This window comes from Lonchura striata, chromosome 28 (assembly GCF_050655825.1).
Source record: "Lonchura striata isolate lonStrDom1 chromosome 28, ASM5065582v1, whole genome shotgun sequence".
Lineage (NCBI taxonomy): Eukaryota > Metazoa > Chordata > Aves > Passeriformes > Estrildidae > Lonchura > Lonchura striata.
In genome coordinates this window covers 6015214-6035367 of record NC_140730.1, presented here as the reverse complement: position 1 = coordinate 6035367, position 20154 = coordinate 6015214, and the positions used below count along the sequence as shown (strand labels likewise).

Sequence of the window (20154 nt, the reverse complement as noted above, 5' to 3'; positions counted from 1 at the left end):
CCGAGCGGGGTCCCTGGCAGGGACCGCGGGGCTGCACGGGAGCCAAGTGAAGCAAGGGAGCGGTGATTCAGCGGGACACGCAGCCGGCCCCGTGCCTGGGCGAGCCGGAGCGGGACGGGCACCGGCACGTCCCTCCCGGGGGCGGGCAGCCCCGGGGGCAGCTCCGAGCCGCCGCAGCCGGGCAGGGGTCGCGCAGACCCCGGTCCCGGGCAGGCGCCGGCAGCGGCCGCGCAGCGCCGAGCACCGGGCGGCGGAGCGGCGGGGATGGGGATGGAGCGGGAGGAGGAGGAGGACGAAGGGCAGGAGGTGGGGCTGGAAGTGAAACCGATTGGGGGGGGCGGGGCGGGCTCGTCATGTGAACGGCCGCATGCTCGGGCAGAAGTGGGTCACGGCGCGGCGGAGGGGCAGGTGCCAGAGCCGCCCGGTGCCGCCCGGTGCTTCCCGGTGCCGCCCGGTGCCTCCCGGTGCCGCCGCTCCCCGCCGCGCCCCGCGCCGCTCCGGACCCCCGCGCCGCCCCATGCGCCCCCCGGCGCCCTGACCGCGGCGGACACGATGCGAGGTGGGTCCGGGGGGCTGGGGGCTGCGGCGGGCAGCGGCAGAAGTTGGTCCCGGTGGGGATCGGGGAGACCCGCACCGGCCCGGCGGAGGGGGACGGGCAGGACCCGACGTCAGCCCGGCCGGGGATACGGGGCAGCCGCATCAGCCCCGCCGGTGGGGGACGGGGGGACGCGGTGCCAGCCCGGACAGTGACAAGGGGGGATGCGCACCAACTTTGCTGGAGGAGGACGAGGGGAGCCGTATGAGCCCCGCGGAAGGGATGGGAAGGACCCCGCAGCAGCCCCGCTGGGGACACGGGGGGATCCGCATCAGCCCCGCCGGAACGGGACAAGGGGGGACCCGCGCCAGCCCCGCCGGGGCCGCTCTGCCTCCTCCGGCTCCCCCTTCGTTAGGAATAAAATTCTTGTTTATTTTGCTTTGCTTTCCGACGCTGGCTTAGACGCACTCTTAAGCTTTTCCCCGCACTAAACCTCTTAATCTCCTCTTCAATATGTTGCTCCCACCAGGGCTGGATTTATTGTAGTTTTTTTCCCCCTTTTCCCCCTCCCCACGGCGTGGGGGGCAGTTTGGGAGGCTCCTGCAGGGATGGGAGAGGGATCAGGTGCAATTTCGGGTGCCCCTTTTCCGGGGCAGGGGTGAGTTGTGCCAACACCTGCCTGGTTTTACCCATTACCAAAGGCAATTCCGACTTTTCACCCCTCTGCTTTGCCAAGCAGGGGGTGGGGAGGAGGAGGATGGAGGGAGGAAGGGTCCAGCGGGACAATCCAGCGGGGCCTGCTGATGGTGACGCAGCGGTGGCCGGACTCAGCTCTGTTGCCAGCGTGCTGGACTGGGATTTTCATCCTCCTTTAAATCATTTTTCCATCATGCCTTTCCTTCCCCGAGCCCTTCGCCCTGCCAGGACTCCTTCGTGCCCATCCATAGGTGTGTTTTAGGGGTGCACGTCCTTAGGCTCATTTTGGGGTGTGGGTACCAGGACGTTCATCCCGAGCTCCTCAAATCCTGCTTCCTCCCTGCGCCGCGGGTGCTGCGGCTCTGCCCCCGCCGCACTCTTGTGTAACGGAGGGGCCGGGGTGGGTGAGGAGGGCGAGGCGAGCCCCCCACATCCCTTTCCTGCCCCTCGACATCCTGGGTTTTCACCTTTATTAGGACAGGGGAAAGCATTAACGCCTGCCTAATTGCGATCACGCCTGGCTCTTACGTAGCGCTTGCACAGCCAGCACCGGATTAATTAGCAACTGGGCAAACTTTTCCTTTTTTAAAAATATTTTTCCTTTTCCCCCATGAATTTCTGGTGTTGACCCTAATTTAGTGCCAAACCCTCCTGATATCCACCATTTCCCCCATCGGGCATTTTCCCCGCAATCCCGCATCCTCATCCCTCTCGAAGCCCAAATGCCGCATGGCGACGCCAAATTGATTCAATCTCCATTTTCCTACCCAAAACCGCCACCGCTCTGCCCCATTTCCCCGGGGGCCACAGCAGCTCCTCGCTCCTGTCCTCCCCTGCGCCGCGGCTGCGCCGGGGCCGGGGAAGAGGCTTTGCCTTGTATAATCCTATACGATTTCCAGCCCTCCTGCTCACTTGTTTTGCAAGCAGCGTGGCGAGGAGCGTGCGGTGGCTCGGCAGCCTTTGCGACTTGTCCTAGTGACCTAGATCTGTCATTGGAAAAATCAGAGAGGGCGGAGGAGGAGCTTCGCTGCCCGTTTCGGCGGCGTGCACACTGTGCTGGCGCGGCCGGCACCGCCGACCCTCCCGCACGACGGCCGCGCCTGTCCCGCGCACCGGAGCGCGGCGATGGCCGTGCCTGCTGCTTCCCAAAAACCCAGCCGGGAGGAGAAAGCTGTCCGCCGGCTTTATGGGGTCCGGACGGGATTTGGGATCCCCCACCCTGATAACCCCAGGGAGAGTCAGCGGCAGGAGGGGGAAGAGCAGCGCTGGGGGGTCGGTGGTCCCCGTCCCCTCAGTGTCCCTGGCCCTGCTCGCTCTCACGTTTAACTCTGAACTCGCGGCGGCTATTTAAAGAGCTGCTAATGGCTAAATCAGCCCGGTTTATCGGATGTGGCGAGCAGAGCTGCTCTCCTGCCTTTTTTTAGCCCCAGGGAGATAATTCCCTCCCCAGTTTAGCAGCACTGGCGGAGGGGTTCTCCCACCGCAGCCCGGTTTGTCCCCACCCCGGGCTGGCAGGTCCCCCTCCCGCTGCCTCACCTTTGCCACCCTTCAGCACCAGGCAAAGTGCAAAGGGCTGCGTCCTGCGCCGGCGGGGCTGGCCTTGGCACGGCGCTGCGTGGCACCGGAGCTGCTGCACCGGAGCTGCTGCACCGGAGCGCCCGGGCAGGAGCCTGGGGTAGCCGCATCGCCCATCCGGAGCTGCGATTTCCCTGCTGGGGGCACACGCTGCACCACGGGACGGGGAAATGCAGCGCTTTGCTGGGGACTGGGGGGAATGCAAAACCGTGCCTGCAAGGGAAGGTGGCCATGGGTTGCCCCAGGGCAGGGTGAGAGCAGCTGAGCGCTGTTCGGGCCCAAAGTTTCCTGGAAATCTTTGCTAATCACTTAGGAAAGCAGTTCTCCCTCCAGAATCCCAGCCAGGCACAGAGCCGTGGTTGTGTCATTTAATTTTCCCTGCTGCCCACTTGGCCTCGGTGCTGCCGGTGCCTGGAGCCAGGCTGTGAACACCGGCACGGGCCTGGCTTGTTTGGGGTTCCCTGGGGTGCATGGATGGGGATGGGGTTTTTGGCAGCAATGGCTGAAGTGCCGGGGTGCTGGGAGACCCCAAGGCACTGCAGCACTGGAGGCTGTTTAATAGCAAAGCCAACAGCAGGTATGAAGGGGTGATAATTCCCTTTATTTCCTTATTTATTCCTGCCCAACAGCAAAAGACAGCTGTGGATGGTGACTGTGGGGAAGAGCAGTCACTCCCGGGGCTGGAGGTTGCTGCAGGGAATGCAGGTGCAGAGCTGGGGTTTAGGGCAGGAATGGGAAATGGGGTGGCATTGTAGGTCCCTGCATGTCCCTGTTGGGTCCCTGCATGTCCCTGGGCGTCCCTGTGCTGCCTGGACTCATCCTCCTCTCCCTGCTCTGGCTGCACCAGGGGATGCTGAGTTCCCCTGGAAGGGGAGAGGTGGTGGAGGCAAAGCCCTGGAGCACCCCGGTGCCCTGGCTGGGGCTGGGGGACCCAGGGGGGCTGCAGAGCTGCTGCCAGTTACCAGGGGTGCCCATCCTGGGGCATGGATTGAGCCTGGCAGAGGGATGGGGCAAGGAGCTGCTTCCCCAGCAGGTTCACTGGTAATGAACTGGGGCACTGGGGAAGCACTGGGGGGTATTTGGGGCAGGGAGCCACCTCTGAAATGCACAGAGCTGGAATGCTTGCCCCACTACCTCCAGCAAGGACACCATGGCCTCATGTGGCCCCCCCAGGGGAAGGGGTGGCCATATTCTGCCCCTGTGGGGTGACAGCTGTGCAAGCTCACCCTGGGGGACTATGCAGGGATCTGCTAATGCACCCCAAACCAAAGCCCTCCCAGGAGTCCTCACCCCACAGCCAGGGGTACCCAGTTATGCTGATGGAAGGGAGAGGCAGCTCCAAGACACCTCCAGCAGCAGTGGGGTCACAGCACATGACCCCAAGGCTTAATAGGCTGCTGAGGGTTTTGGGGTGATTCCCCAAAAGCAGTGAGATCATAGGGCTGAGGGGAGGGCCAGGGGGAGCAGGAGGAGGAGGAGGAGGAGGAGGAGGAGGATGGGGCCACCATCCTCCCTGCACCACAGAGGGGGTTCTGGCCCCCCGTGGCTGCATCCTGCGGGGCCTGCCTTGTTTTGTTTCGGGGTGCAAGGATGCCCGCCCTTGGGGCGGAGGCGATGGAGAGGAGGGTGTGCCGGCCGCCTCCCGCCCCGGGGAGGGCGGTTCTGGCTCTGCCGAAACCACCGGAGCCTCCAGCCCGGCCTGGGGTCGGTGTGCTGGGCTGGAGGGGGCACACACGGCGGGTCTGGGGGGTGACAGGGTGACAGACCTGTGCCCCTCACCTGCAGCTGCAGCTCAGGGTGACAAACGGGTACCCCCAGCTGGAGCTATCACCCCAAATCGCCCCAAAATCCCCGCTCCCGGTGGCGGGAGGTCGGGGGGGCCACCCTGAGCGCCAGCCCGGGCGGGAGTGGCCGCGGGCCCGGAAGGGTTAACGGCCGTGGTTACACAAGCACGCGTGGCCACGGGCAGAAAGTGTGTCAGTGGGACAGGATGGCTCCCGCGCCGCCCCGGGGCCATCGCCCCGCCACGGCCGCGGCCCGTGGCCGGACCGTGCCACAGGGCCACTTACATAAGGGCCGGCGGTGGCAGCGGGCCGGGAGTTGGGCAAGAAGTGTTTACAGTGGGAGGAGAGCAAATACCACCGCCGGGACATTTTAATTGCCGGCTGGAGATCATTATTGCTTTTTTTTTTTTTTTTTTAACCCTTTCGTTGTTTCTTTTATCCCGATCCCTATTTTAACCCCATCGGCCACGGGGTGGAGTTTTCCTGCTGCCTCCCCGAGAGGGGGAAGAAGTTCACCCCTTCCTAAATGCCCCCCTCCCCCCAACCCGTTCCCAGTGTGGCCGATGGTGGCTCGGCTGTGGTGGGAGGAGATGCTAAATTCTCCGGTGGGGAAACTGAGGCACGGGGGTGGTGTGGGGTGGTTGGAGTGGGGGAATAATCCGGGATTTGGGGGTCTACTGAGATGCTTTCCCTCATCACAGTGAGATTTAGGGGGATCCTGGAGATGCTGTGGCCATCCCCCCACACCCACATTCCTTCCCATCCCCCAAATCCTGGGGATTTGCCCCAGGAGTGTGTTTGGGGGTCACAGGGGAGATGGGGGGACGGTCCGGCCGCCTCGGGGGTCCAGAGCTGCGGCACGAGGGGACACTGATGGAGCCGACTGGTGATTCAGCCGGGTTTACAATCAGAGCAGCAATTAACCGTGCTGGGCTAATTGCCATCGCCAGGTTACGGCCGTATCTCCACGTCAGTTATTTGGGGCGAGCGTCTTACGAGCGGGTCAGGTGCCAGTGGTGGGCACGGCCGGGTAATTAGCAGGATGGTAATTAGAGCCCCAAAAGGCGGCGGGCGCCCGGCGGGTGGTCAGGGCTTCTCCTCGGCCAGGACAGCATCACCCGCACCACCCCCGGCTCCAGCCCCGGGGGGCTCTCGGGGAGCGGGATTTTCCTGTAATTTGGGATTACACGAAGCCTTTGGGATGGCTGGAGATTTTGGGCACTGCGGGCTGGCACGGCTGGGCGCTGCTGGGGGGTACCGGGCCGCGCTCAGCCCCGGTGTTTGCCGGTGTTTGCCGGTGCCGGTAATTCGGGTACCGGAGTATCGGCCGCGGGCGTGAGGGCGCGGCGGCCGCGCTGCATCACCCGCGCTGCCGGCGGCTGCAATTAGCGTTGCATAACGAGCCGACGCCGCTTCCTGCCGGGGGTGGCACCCCCTCCCTGTGCCCCCCGCCATGCCACCACCTCGGTCCCATCCCGGGACAGGGCTCGGGGCGGGGTGGTGGAGAGGGGAGCGGTCCCCGCGGTCCGGCAGCGTGGGGGAAGATGGCAGCGGGATCCAGGGAATTGGGGGTGTCTTGGTCATCGGAGCTGGGTGGTGATTTGGGGGTGGCCACGCGTGGCCCTCCCGGTGCCTCCATGCCCCTGCGAAAGGGGTGGTCCTGGGGCTGCGGTGTTGGTGCAGCTGCGGGGGATGCGAGGATGCCCTGGACACCCCTGCCCTGCCCACCAGGGGAAATCAGCTCTGCCCTCCCAGGCTCAGAACCACGGCACAGGCGTAGGCAGAGGATGTGGGGAGGGGCAGGGATGGGATGTGACTCCCTCGAGTCGGGGGACAACACACAGCCCTGGGAGAAGCCCAGCTCAGCAGCCTGGGGGAGGAGGGGTAAGCCCCAAAACCACTTGGTGCATGTGGGGCATTGGGTTAACCAGGGAGTCAAAGGATGCAGGAGGGATCCATCCCTCCACTTACACCTGGATTGGGAGTGAGTCCTTCCCCAGAGCAACTGAAAGCAAATCTGCCCCGGGGCATACAGTGGTGGCATCCCTGGGGGGGTACTGATGGCATCCCTGGGGGTACCAATAGCATCTCTGTGGGTACCAGTAGCATCCCTGGATATTGAGCATCCCTGGGGGTACCAATGGCTCCCCTGGGGGACAGAGAGTATCCCTAGGAAGGACCAATGCCATCCCTGGGGCACTGAGCATCCCTGGGGCACTGAGCATCCCTGAGGGGCCGATGGCATCCCTGGGGCACTGATGGCACCTCGGCTGCCCCTCTGCCCAGCGAGGCTTCACTGCCCCATCCCAGCCTGCCCCAAGCAGCAAGGGACCCCAGGACCCTGCTGGGTGCTGGGGTGCAGGTGGCACTGGCTGGGCACTGGGATTGTCACTCGCAGAGGTGGCCCTGCAGAGCACATCTCTCCACCAGAGCTGATGATTCCCAGGGGAGAAGAGAGGCAGAAGGGAATTACCCGAGCAGGGATTTGCACAGGCCCAGGAGATTGGAAATAACCATAATCTGGCCGTGGGGGTTATTTTGGCGCGGCGGTGGCTGCCCAGCACCCTCGAGAGCGATGCCAGGCTGAGCCCAGCCGGGGGGTGCGGGGGCTGGAGCAGGGATTAGAGGGTGCAGAGATGCCGGGAGGCACGTACGAGTCCCGGGGGTGCCGTGCATCCCTCCCCCCGTGCAGGTCGGGAGGGCAGAGCCAGCCCAGATCTGGGGCAGCTGGAAAATGAGGAGGACGAAGCCTATTAGCAGCTCAGTGCCAGCGAAGCAGAAGCGGGGAGGGAAGCGGATTTGTGGGGGGAAGGGGGCCGGGACCTTGAGCTGGGGATGGCTATATCGGTCCTGGGTTTCAGAGGAGCTTCTGGGGGGCCACAGGGGGGCCCAGACCCTCTACTTGTGCCAGACCTCCAGCAGCAGAGCTTCTGCAGCTGCAGGGATGGGGATGGTCCCTGGGCCAAGGCTGTCCCTGTCCTGGTGCACACATCAGTTGAAAATTAAGGGGAGTGATTCCTAGGCAGGCTGGGGCAGAAAACATCCTGTGATTTCCGAGATCCAAGGGCCTTTCCTACCCTGTCTCTTGCTGCTGGGGGATGGGGGTACCCCATGCCCTGTGTGAACCTTTTAGGGACCTCTCTGAGGTGCAAGATTCCTTGTGAGATTCTGTGGGAAAGGCTGAGCTGTTGGTGGGTCTGGCTCTCGTGCCTCAGTTTCCCAAGGTGCTGAGCCAGCCCGCGGCTGTTGTGGCCAGGGGCCATCTCCCTCCTCCCACTCAGCATAACCATTATTAACCTCCGTGGTTTCCTCTCTTTCCCCATCCACCGCAGCCCAAATTGAGGTGATCCCGTGCAAGATCTGCGGAGACAAATCCTCCGGGATCCACTACGGCGTCATCACCTGCGAAGGCTGCAAGGTGAGCCCGGGGAGGCCGGCTGCGGGCAGGGGGGCGGCCCTGGCGTCCAGCCGGCCACATTCCCAACTCCTCCCGTCCCATCCCGGGCAGGGTTTCTTCCGGAGGAGCCAGCAGAACAATGCCAGCTACTCCTGCTCCCGGCAAAGGAACTGCCTGATCGACCGCACCAACCGCAACCGCTGCCAGCACTGCCGCCTGCAGAAATGCCTGGCACTGGGCATGTCCCGCGACGGTGAGTGCTGCCCCGGGGTCCCCAGGGGCCACCGGCTCCTCCTGGGAGGAGTCAGGCGCTCGGGATGAAGCTGCATCCCCTGCAGGGCCAGCGCGGTGCAAGGAGGGTTTGGGAAGTGAGAAATGGGTTTGTGTTTTCCGTGGGAAAATCGAAGCTGGTTCTGTTTGGTTTGACCCAGGGTTGGTCTGGGACAGGGGGGGCGCAGCCAGTGGGGTCCCAGCCCCTCTTAGGGCTCAGAGACCCCCAGGGCAGGCACTGCCCCGGGATCCAGGACATTCCCCAGGGCAGTGGGTGGTCGTGGCTCTGCCCTGGGGGTGAAGCTGCCCTGACACGGCCGCGTCTCCCCGGGGCAGCGGTGAAGTTCGGCCGCATGTCCAAGAAGCAGCGGGACAGCCTCTACGCCGAGGTGCAGAAGCACCAGCAGAGCCAGGAGCAGAGCGGCGGCACCAAGGACGAGCCCGAGCCCCTGAGCCGTGTCTACACCACGAGCGTCAGCAGCGGCCTCTCGGACCTGGACGAGATCTCCACGCTGTCCGACGGGCTCCTCTTCGACTTCCCCCTGACCCCCGACGGCAGCAGCACCTACTACAACCTGGACCTGCTGGCCTCGGCGCAGCCCTCACCCGACCAGTCCAGCCTGGATGTGGCTGATGCCACGCTCATCAAGCAGGAGTCCATCTACGAGTTGATGCTGGAGCCGGCGCTGTTGGCACACGGGGCACTGGAGGGTGCCCAGCTGCCCCCTGACATCTCTGTCCTGGAGATTGGTGAGCGCTGCTGTGGTGCAGGGCAAGTGTGGGGTGTGTGTGTCCCTGAGGATGGTGCTTGGGGCCACCCCAGCACCTTGCAGGACCCACACCTGGTCATGGGGAAGGTGTCCCTGCCCACGGCAGGGGGTTGGAATGAGATTTAATAACTATATTTAATATTCTGGTTGGAATGAGATTAATAAATGGATGGGATTTAAGCTTCCAACCCAAACCATTCTGGGATTCAAAGATAGAGAGCCCAGCCTCAGCTCTTGGAGCAGCCCCAAGGCTCCCTGGTGGAGCTCAGCACACCCAAGGTCATGTGGCGCATCCCTTGCTTTAGGCTCAGACCCCCATGGCACCGTAAGGGCCCCATCATCCCTCCAGCCCTCAGCCCCAGCAGCCCCAGAGGTGAGGACAGGGTTGGGGTCCCCAGGTCTCACCGCCTGCTGTCCCCATCTTGCAGACCGGGTGGCCCAGAACGTGGTGAAGTCACACCTGGAGACGTGCCAGTACACAACAGAGGAGCTCAAGCGCCTGGCATGGAGCCTCTACTCCCCTGAGGAGGTCCGTGCCCTGCAGAGCAAGGTGAGTGCCACTGTCACAGCCCCCTGGCACAGCCAGGGTCCCCTGGGGCCATGCTGAGGTGGGGATGAAGATGAGGAGGGTCTGTCAGTGCTTTGGGAGCAGCCCAGAGGGGGAGCTCACCTGCCAGGTGTCCTAATGCCACCATCCCCCGTGGATGGCTGGCACTGGGGTCTCATCCCTGCCCTGGGGGTCGCAGAGCTGGGGTGCCGGGGTGCCAGCACCCCCTGAGAGTGTCCCCGCTGTGGCGCAGAGCTGCGAGGCCATGTGGCAGCAGTGCTCGCTGCAGATCTCCAACGCCATCCAGTACGTGGTGGAGTTCGCCAAGCGCATCGACGGCTTCATGGAGCTCTGCCAGAACGACCAGATCATCCTCCTGAAAGCCGGTAAGGGGGGGAGCCCCACCGCCCCCCTTGTGTCCCTGCCACTCCCTTCGTGTCCCCCTGTCCCCCTCCCCAGCCCCTCTCCTGAGCGGCAGCCCTGGGGCCAGAAGCAAATCCCATCTTTTCTCTTGGCTGGTGCTTTCCTTTTGGGGGTCCCCTCCCTGGCTGCCCCAGTTCTCCCAGTGCTGGGGGAGCAGGTGCTGGGCTGGAAGGAGCTGAAGGTCACGAATCAGGGCGATGGTGAAGGGGGGCACGTGGGGAGTGCCTGCCTTGGGCAGAGGCTTTTCTCCATGGCCGCCCTCATCCAAATGTCACCCAGAAACTGGGATGGAAATGAGAACAGAAGGTTTTCCTCTGGGAGAAGGGGTGCCAAACTCAAACAGGAGCAGGGAGGATTGAGAGAAAAGGATTGGCCTTTTCTCCCAGCAAGAGACTGGGAAGAGGAGGATGATGGCAGCGCACACCCACGTCCCCCACCCTTCCATCTGCCCAAGCTGGCAATGCCGTGCCCAGGCCAGGGAGCTGAATGTGCAAAATCCCCAAAACACTGGGAGAACCTCATAGTTTCTAATGTGTCAGAGCTGGGGAGCTGAGATTAGCACCCAGCCCTGGGGACACGTGCCAGCATCCCAGCAGGGTGCTGTACCCCAAAGCCAGAGCTGGCTGTGCCTGATGCGCTGGAGTTTAACTCATTCTTTCATTTCTTCCTTCCATTTTCTTTTTATTTATTTTGTTTTCACCCTTTCCTCTCTCTCGGTGCTCCACCACAACCTCGGTCTCTCTGTGCCTGGCTGCGAATGACTGGATATTTCCCTTCGGTGAAATATTGTGGTCACAATTGGACGCCTAAAAAAACCCAACCGATCCCAAAAACCCAAACTGGATCTGTTGAAATACCCATTCTGCTCTTGGGAATGAACAATCTGGACCTCAAACGTGCACTGGGGGCTTTCCTCTTTCTCACATTTGGTCCTGGGGTGATGGAAACCCCCCTGACCTTCCCCACCCTGCCCTGCCCTGCCCTCGTCTGCGCTCTCTCTGCCTACATCAGGTTGCCTCGAGGTGCTCCTGATCCGCATGATCCGCGCGTTCAACCCCTTGAACAACACCGTCCTCTTCGAGGGCAAGTTCGGCGGGATGCAGATGTTCAAATCTCTCGGTAAGGGCTCGAGCTGCCCCTCCCCCGGGGCTCTCTTCCTCCTTCTTTTTCTCCTTTCTCCTTTCTCCTTTCTCCTTTCTCCTCTCTCCTTTCTCCTCTCTCCTTTCTCCTCTCTCCTTTCTCCTCTCTCCTTTCTCCTCTCTCCTCTCTCCTTTCTCCTTTCTCCTTTCTCCTTTCTCCTTTCTCCTTTCTCCTTTCTCCTTTCTCCTTTCTCCTTTCTCCTTTCTCCTTTCTCCTTTCTCCTTTCTCCTTTCTCCTTTCTCCTTTCTCCTTTCTCCTTTCTCCTTTCTCCTCATCTCCTTTCTCCTCTCTCCCTCTCCTCTCTCCCTCTCCTCTCTCCCTCTCCTCTCTCCCTCTCCTCTCTCCCTCTCCTCTCTCCCTCTCCTCTCTCCCTCTCCTCTCTCCCTCTCCTCTCTCCCTCTCCTCTCTCCCTCTCCTCTCTCCCTCTCCTCTCTCCCTCTCCTCTCTCCCTCTCCCTCTCCTCTCATCTCTTTCTTCTCCTCTCTCCCTCTCCTCTCATCTCTTTCTTCTCCTCTCTCCCTCTCCTCTCATCTCTTTCTTCTCCTCTCTCCCTCTCCTCTCATCTCTTTCTTCTTCTCCTCTCTCCTTCTTTCTCTTTCTCACTCCTCCTCTTCCTCTCCCTATCCCCTGTTTTCCCTGTCCCTGTCCTCTCCCTCCGGAATCCAGTCAAGGCTGGAATTTGCAGCCAGGTGAGTATCCAGGACCCCCCCTCCATCCACCCATCTCGTCTCCCAAAACCTTTCCAAGCTCCGGGTGCCGCTGGGTTCTGCTGGTGGCTGGGCAGAGCAGTGACAGTGACAGTGACAGTGACGTGTCCCTGCTGTCCCCTGCTCAGGCTGTGACGACCTCATCGGTGCCGTCTTCGAGCTGGGGAGGACCCTGTGCCGCCTGCAGCTGTCGGACGAGGAGCTCGCCCTCTTCACTGCTGCTGTCCTGCTCTCCCCAGGTACTGGGGGGCCCCCACATCTGGGGGTGTCCTGTGGGGAGAGCTGACCCCATAAATCATTCCTTGGTGGATGATTTCAGTTATTCCTGGGAAAGGAACTTGGGGGGAAAAATGTGTCGAAAGATGCACAAAATGCATCTGTCAAATTTCCTTGATGGGAAGAGGAACTCTCACCCATGGTGGGGTGGGGAGAATAGAGAGGAACCAAGCATCCCCAAAACCATCCTGGAGATCAGGAAGGGTTAAAAGAGCCAGGGACTCTGCCCTGTGCCTGGGAGAAACCCTGTGCTGACTCTGGCCCTGTGGTTGTGGGAAATGGATTAGCCTCTAATAGTGATTGCATTCTAATAGTTAGTTCTAATTGTGATAGCGTGATTTATAACATATATATTGTCTCACCCTTCACATAAGACTAAAACTAAAACACAAGTTTTTTAAAACACCTCTCTGTTGCCCTATCTCTAAGTCAGAAAAGGACCCAATCCAACATGTGGTGACTCTGTCCTTCCTCTCCCACAGACCGCCCGTGGCTGACCGAGTCCAGGAAGGTGCAAAAGCTCCAGGACAAGATCTATGTGGCCCTGCAGCACGAGATCCAGAAGAAACACTCCACTGAGGACAAGCTCTCGAAGGTAGTGGCACAGGAAACCCAGCCAGGGGTGCAGGGGGTGTCTGAGCTGGGCTGACGTGGCTGTGCCAGAGTTCATGAGCCACACGTGGGCATTTTGGAGAGAGACACCTCAAACCTGTCAGAGGAGGAGAATTTCTCCTTCCAAGGGCTGTGAATCCCCGTTGAGGTGCAGGCAGAGGCAGCACTGTGCTGCTGAACCTGGCAGTGCATCAGGAAGTGGGGTTTTTGTAGGCAAAAGGAGCCATTTTGGGAATGCTTTGACCTGTACAGAGCTGGGGTGGGGAGGAGACCCCCTGTGGGTTTGGGGCTGCTGCCAGGCTTCCCAAAGGTGAGCAGACTGCTGGTGCCCCAGTGCCAGATCCCCAAACCCACACGCTGTGCCCAGGGACAGCAGTGCAAGGGACACCAGTTGGGAACCCAGTGGTCCCCAAACCCCCCTGTTTGTCCCCAGGGGAGGGGGAAGAGCATCAGGGCCACTACACCCATCATCCCAGTGGTCACCAGTTCCTTCCCTCCCTGCAGATGGTTTCCAAGCTGCCCTTGATGAAGACCATTTGCAACCTGCACTTGGACAAGCTGGAATTTTTCCGTCTCCTGCACCCGGAGACTGCCATGAACTTCCCTCCCCTCTATAAGGAGGTTTTCAACTCGGAGCTTCAGTACAGCGACCCCCGGGAGAGCTAAGGCCAGGAGCCAGCGGCCCCCTTCGAGCTCCCCAAAACCTGGAGACAAACTGCACTTCAGAGGTTTGGGGCAATTTATTTAAATCAAATAATCAATGGCAAGAGAAGCCCGGGGGGGGCTGCGGTGCCTCCCTGGCCCCGTCTCCTCGCTGTGGATTGCAATAGCTCTTGAATGTAAAGCACCTTGAAGGAAAAAGCAAACGGACTTTGCCATACCAGTGAAATGAATGTGAAATCTCTGCTTGGGAGAGGAGATGCTCCTGGCAGTGGTGAGGGACCGGCTGCTCCCGGTGGCACGGGAGGAGGGAGTGCCCTTCCCGCTGTCCCGGCTGCACTCTCCACCTCCGCTTTTTATTTCTTTATTTTTTAATTATTATTTTTATTTTATTGTGGTTTTTTAAACCCGAACATCAGGCATGGGATAAAGAAGGGGCGATGCTGACTCGGCTGGGTCGGGTTGGGGCTGCAGCTGAGGAGAGGGAAAGGACAGAGCCTTTGCTTTATTTCATCTCCCATGGGTGCAGTGGGACCCTGGGAGCTTGGCCAAGAAAAGTCTGGCTGTGGCTGGTGGGGGATTCAGCACAGGATTTTCCAGTGGGGGAAGCTGGTTTGAGGGAAAAGATGCCCACTGCAGCAGGGGAAGAGTTTTGCAGGGTCTCCATGCCCTCCATCACAGCATTTTCCCAAATTCCCAGCCAGCTCCTCATCCAGCTGTGTGACCAGCTGACTTTGTGGAGCTGGTTCAGCAGGTTCACCTGCCTCGTGCCACCTCTGTGCATCCCAGAAGCTTTTCCAGGCCCGTGGGACTTCAGCCAGAGCCCAAATCCTGGCCATCCCACCCCAGAGGCACCCGTGGCCACTGGAGGGGCTCCAGGACTGTCCCTGTCCCCGTGGTGGCCGCAGCAGCAGTGGCTCTCTGGGTGCTGTGTTGTGTGTAGTTCTCTTATCAATTCCTTAAAACTGCCCCATGGCTCAGCACCCAGAGCAGGGTTTGTGACCCTTTCCCCACCCAGCCCACAGCTGGTCCCACTCCCAGGTTCCCCTTTCCCACAGGAGCCCAGATGTGGCTGCCTGTTGCTGCAGGCTGAGCTGGACCCAGGCTTTCCCCTCACTGAGCTCCCCAGAACTGTTATTTTGGGAGTTGCTCTTGAGTTAGCAGGATTTAGGAGTTTTTAAGGGGAGAAACTGCCTGTTGGAGTCAAGGGGAAGTGAAAGGTCCTTATTTTTCCCTTTGAGGAATAAGGCTGGTTGGAAGGAATGTGGGGTTTGGGACCTGCTGCTCCTTTTGGGAGGCTCAAAAGGGGATGAAGGTGGGATGATGCTGTTCTAGGCCACAGCAGCAGGGGATGCTTGAGAGACTCTGTGGCTCTGCAGAAGGATTTTTCTGTCCCTGCTCCTGCTCCCGCTGCAGCAAATGCCAAAAAACTACAAGGGAAAAATCTGCTCTGAGGCAGCCCCAGTTTTGCTGACAAAGGGCTAAAATCCCAAGCTCCTTTCCTGCTTTGTGCTGATTCCTCGTGCACCCAACCCCATCTTCGGGCAACTTGGATCATCCCCGAGCGTGAGCCAAAACCTTTGGATTCGTAACTGCGCCCTTTAAACCAAACCAGCAGCTTTCTTAGCGACTTAGTGAGGGATATTCCTGCTTTTATTAAAAGACCTCCTAGGGAAGACCATGGACCAACCTCGATGAGGGAAGACTCCCCGGGAAGCTGATGGGATTTCTGCTCCGCTCGAAGGCAGAGGGAATTGGGGACCGCGTTCCTCCCCAGCACAGCAAACTCCCATGGGTTTGCCGACCACGTCCCAAGAGCAAACTCCCATGGGTTTGCCGACCACATCCCAAGAGCTCTGGGAGTAGATTGGAGCCTGCCAGCCTCGGCTCCCTCTCTGTTGGAGCCAGGTCTCTGGGAAAAGGCTGCCGGTGCTCCCACGGCCCCACGCAACGTCCAGTGCCAATGCGTCGCTGTCCAGCGCAGCGTCCATGGCGTGGGGACGTGCCCGGCTCCTCTCCTGCCCTCTCCAAAGCTTGGACAGAAGAGAGAAATCAGTACTGCCTTTTACATCCAGAGGGTTGTGCCTTTTTTTTTTTTTGGAAGCATCATTTCCGACAGCACCGTTCACTTCCCGGGAAAAGCACCCCCAGAACATGACTGTGCTCGGAGGGAACAGCCCGTGGGTGTTTGGGAACATCTGGGGAAAAAACAGAAAAAAAAAAAAAAAAAAAAAGCACACACCCTTCTTTTTGCCCTCAGTATTTGTCAGCCAACCCGACACACACCAATGGTCAACGCCACCGAGTTCATTTCATCCGGCAAAGAACCCAGGAAAGCACCTTAATTTGGGAACAGGCCATCACAGCGTCCATCCCGTGGGGAGAGATTCTGGATTATTCTGAGCAATAAGAGCCCCCCCCGTGGGAACCTAGGGAAGACTGGAAGTATTAAGCACGTGTAACTCGACCTGCCAAACCGCGGGAACCTGCACTTTTCAGTTCTCTTCAGAGGAACCGACTTGATTCGATGATTTTATTTTTTTTTTTTTTTTTTTTGGGAGGGGATAAAGTGATTCGGTGTCGATTCGGTGTCAATTCGGTGATTCCTGGCCTGGGACGGATGCCATGCGTGGAAAGGGATGGCAAGGGGTGGAAAGGGATGGCAAGGGGTGGAAAGGGATGGCAGCCCCTGCTTGGGGCTCGCCAGGGCTGTGCCAAGGTTCCTCACCCCTGCTGGGCCACCCAGAGCTTGGAGCTCGCAGGGAAAGGGCCAACGACAAAGGCTGGGCAGAAATGCCCGAAAAAGGGAGATTTCCCTCTCCCCTGTGGCCAGTGGGGAGGGGCTGGGGAGCCCCGAGCCCCCCGTGGCTCCAGTGCTCCGGAGACATTCCCATCCCAGCACGGGATGTTCCTTTCCAACAGCTCTGGGCTGCCAGCGATGGCTCTTTTCCAGGCCAAGATTAATTTAGTGTTTGTTTGTCTGCTCTGGCAGTTTAGCTGAGTGTCCATTTCCACCCACAGAACCCTCACACTGTGTATAAAGATGGATCAAAAATATATATAATATATATTCTTGTGAATGTTGGTGCAAAAGAGAAAAATATATAAAGTTTTGGTCGGTTTTATGTTATTTTTTATCTCTATGAATGAAAGGAAGAAATGGAAGACCTCTTATTTCCATTTACCACCCCTCCACACACACCTACCTGTAGATACCAACAGGTTTTATGGAAATGTTTTACTTTTTAGATTTAGGAAAATGCTTCTGTTCTCATTGAATGTTCTGTCTTGTAAGATTGTAATTTCTATTTTTTTAAAGAAAAGAAAATAACTAAATAAAATTTCCTCTTTCAGACCAGTCAGCTTAGGAAGGGAGGGCAGGGGAGGGAGAAATGTTTATTTAAGGACAAAAACTGTTGTTGGAATTTTTCATAACATTAAATAAAAAGTAATATAATGTATGGATGACAACCTTTTTACTGAGGTGTGTTCTATAGGTACATAGATGTATATTGCACAAAATTTACAGGAAGAAAAATAAAGTCTGTTTCACAAGGTTAAAAAAAAATAATTATGTTGGAAATAGTGATTTTAAATTTTAGCAAAGAGTGAGAGCGGAAGCGAATCCCTCAAAGTGATGGAAAAAGCTTGAATTTCTTCCATGGGCTCAGGACTGAGCTGTACCAGAATCCCAGACTGGTTTGGGTTGGAAGAGACCTCAAAGCCCACCCAGTGCCACCCTTGCCATGGCAGGGACACCTCCCACTGTCCCAGGCTGCTCCCAGCCCTGTCCAGCCTGGCCTTGGGCACTGCCAGGGATCCAGGGTGGGCATCCTGTGCCAGGGCCTGCCCACCCTGCCAGGAACAATTCCTGCCCAATCTCCCATCTATCTTGTTCAGGATTTGGATATAAAGGTGAATTTCAGGCATTGGGAGGTGTTCTTGCTTCACTTAATGCACAACAAAATGAGCCAGGGGGAGGCTGGATCGGTGCCCTGGGGGTGTGTGTTTGGTTTGGAGCCCTTGGAAGCACTTCCCAGCCCCTCTGCATCCCCCAGCCTGGGCACCCCAAGGGAGAGCAGAGGTCTGGGAAGGTTTTTCATCGGGGAACGCACTAAAGCACCCTTGAGCTGAGGGACAGGGACTGCAGCTGGCAGTACCGGGGACATTTCGGGGCAGGAGAGTGGAGACAGGACTGGGGGCATGGTGCATCTGTGGGGAGGAATCAGGGACAGACAAGGAGCATTTGGGAGTCATTTTCAAACAGTTCCCAGTCTTAGGAAGGAAAGAACACCACAGGTACACCAGGACATTATACATGGAGGTTCATGGATGTCCTGGATTTAACAAGAATGCAAGGACTTGGATGCCAGGCACTAATCTCTGCTCTGGGCAGGGACAGGAGCTCAGAAAGGGCTGGAGCTGTGCCAGGCCTTGGCATGGAGCTCAGGGAAAGGTTCTTCCCCCCGAGGGTGCTGGCACTGCCCAGGCTCCCCAGGGAATGGTCCCGGCCCCGAGGCTGCCAGAGCTGCAGGAGCGTTTGGACAGCGCTCTCAGGGCTGCTCAGGGTGGGTGTTGGGGGGTCTGGGCAGGGACAGGGGCTGGGCTGATGATCCCTGGGGGTCCCTTCCAGCTCAGGATGTTCCAGGACTCTCCGAATCTCTGCTCTGGGTGCACACGGGTGAAGGGCATCAGTGGGTGTGAAACGTGTAAGGCTCATCCCCGTTTCCTCCTGCCTGCCCTGTGCATCTCCCCCGGGTGTCCGTGCAGGTCAGAGCTGTGACCCAGCACTCAGCCGGGCTGGCCACAGCTCTGGAGCGGGGGAAAGAACAAAAAAGCATCCTTGGAGCAGCAGGGCCAGCTCCCACCGCTGCCCTCGGCCTTTGCCAGGGGACAACACGGCTCCTCCTCCTCCTTCCCACCCATTTGGGGTTCAGATATTGCAGGAGAAATCCTGGGCAAAACAGGGCCCAGCTTGTGCAGATGTTGGGAAAAGCCATCTCCCACTCTAGGGGCTCCCTGGGGTACCGCTGTGTCCCATGTGGGAGCACCAGACCCTTCGCTGCACACTGACATTTTGGCTCTCATTTTAAAAAAAATATTTGTCTCGTTTTCGCCCCCAAAAAATCCCGTTTCTCTGGTGCATTTCGAGAAAATGAAATAATAAATTAAAGCATGGGAAATCAATTTAAAAATTCCTTGTGAAGAGATGCTCTTTAAACAAACAAACAAACATATATATATATATATTCGGGAAAAATGGCTCCAAGGGAGAAGCTGGGAATTATCAGGGAGGTTTCAGAGCTGAATTTCGGGGTCAGGAGGGATGGGATCCCACGGGACAGGAGTTTGGGGGTGGCCGGGCGCTGTCCCCCAGTAACGCCCCTCTCTTACTGGTCCAGCAGCACTGGATTTACTGGGGCCGAGTGACCTCTGCTGGTTCACACTCAAAATATTCCCTGCGAGCCGATGATCCGCATGGATTTCGGGGCAGCTCGGTGGGGTTTGGGGAAATTTTAGGGCAGCTTTTCAGAGAGGTGTCAGCATTTGCCCAGCTAGGAGGGATGAGCCTGACCCACTCCCTGGAGCTGGGAGTGAAGGAAAGCACGGCCCCAGCTTGGAAATGGATTTAAAGCCGAGCTTTAATACACCCAATTTAACAGGATTTGCAGAGCTGAGACCTTGGAGAGGGATCCCTCCTACGTTAAGGAGTCTAATGTGGTGAAAATAAGGACTTCGGGAGCTCTGGAACTGAACAAAAGTGTTCAGGCTGGAAGGGGCCAGAAAAAAAAAATTAAATAAATGAAATAAAATTCCTCTTTCAGATCAGGCAGCTTAGGAAAGGAGGGCAGGGGAGGAAGAAATACTAATTTAAGGGCAAAACTGTTGCTCGAATTTTTCATAAAATTACATTAAAAGTAATACAATGTGTGGGTGACAATCTTTTTACTGAGGTGTGTTCTGTGGTTACATACATGCATATTGCACCAAATTTACAGGAAGAAAAATAAAAGTCTGTTCTATGAAGTAAAAAATAAAATTAAAAAAGTAAGGTTATAAACCCACAAACAACTAATAATGTTGGAAGTAGTGATTTTAAATTTTAGCAAAGAGTGAGACTGAAAATTAACCCTTCAAAGTCTTTAATTGGAAAAACTTTAATTTCTTCTGTGCTCTCGGGACAGAGCTGTACCAGAGTCCCGGTATGGTTTGGGGTGGAAGGGACCTTAAATCCATCCCAGCCCACCCCTGCCATGGCAGGGACACCATCACTGTCCCAGGCTGCTCCCAGCCCTGTCCAGCCTGGCCTTGGGCACTGCCAGGGATCCAGGGTGGGCACCCTGTGCCAGGGCCTGCCCACCCTGCCAGGAACAATTCCTGCCCAATCTCCCATCCAGCCCTGCCCTCTGGCACTGGGAGCCATTCCCTGTGTCCTGTCCCTCCATCCTTGTCCCCAGTCCCTCTCCAGCTCTCCTGGAGCCCCTTCAGGCCCTGCCAGGGGCTCTGAGCTCTCCCTGGAGCTTCTCCTCTCCAGGGGAGCCCCCCCAGCTCCCCCGGCCATGTCCCGCCCCTGGGGCAGCTCCCCCGGCCGGGGTCGCTCCCGGTACTTCGGACAATTCTGTCCCTCCCGGCCGCCGTCCCGCGCCACCGCCCCTCCCCTCCGCCCTGCCCCTCACATGACAGCGGTGGGTGTGCGCCGCGATGCACGCTGGGAGTTGTAGTCCACGCCGCGGGGCGCGCACCGGCGGCGGCTACTGGCGG

General features: G+C 58.6%; 1 protein-coding gene across 1 annotated transcript; it reads left to right on the top strand.

The window, feature by feature from the left end:
• The first annotated feature begins 249 nt into the window (after positions 1–249).
• Positions 250–16853, top strand: LOC110469474 (nuclear receptor ROR-beta). Its single transcript, XM_021528243.3, has 10 exons — positions 250–559; positions 7923–8008; positions 8099–8240; positions 8594–9007; positions 9456–9577; positions 9828–9960; positions 11009–11116; positions 11973–12083; positions 12603–12715; positions 13237–16853. Exons 1-10 carry the CDS (start codon positions 265–267, stop codon positions 13396–13398), a joined length of 1686 nt encoding a protein of 561 aa, XP_021383918.2. The 5' UTR covers positions 250–264; the 3' UTR covers positions 13399–16853.
• Positions 16854–20154: the final 3301 nt, after the last annotated feature.

Excerpts from the sequence above, each read along its gene's own strand:
- LOC110469474 (XM_021528243.3), top strand. The coding sequence starts at position 265 with ATGGGGATGGAGCGGGAGGAGGAGGAGGACGAAGGGCAGGAGGTGGGG. Across the intron at positions 8,009-8,098 it reads TCACCTGCGAAGGCTGCAAG|GGTTTCTTCCGGAGGAGCCA; the intron begins GTGAGCCCGGGG and ends CATCCCGGGCAG. Across the intron at positions 9,578-9,827 it reads TCCGTGCCCTGCAGAGCAAG|AGCTGCGAGGCCATGTGGCA; the intron begins GTGAGTGCCACT and ends GCTGTGGCGCAG.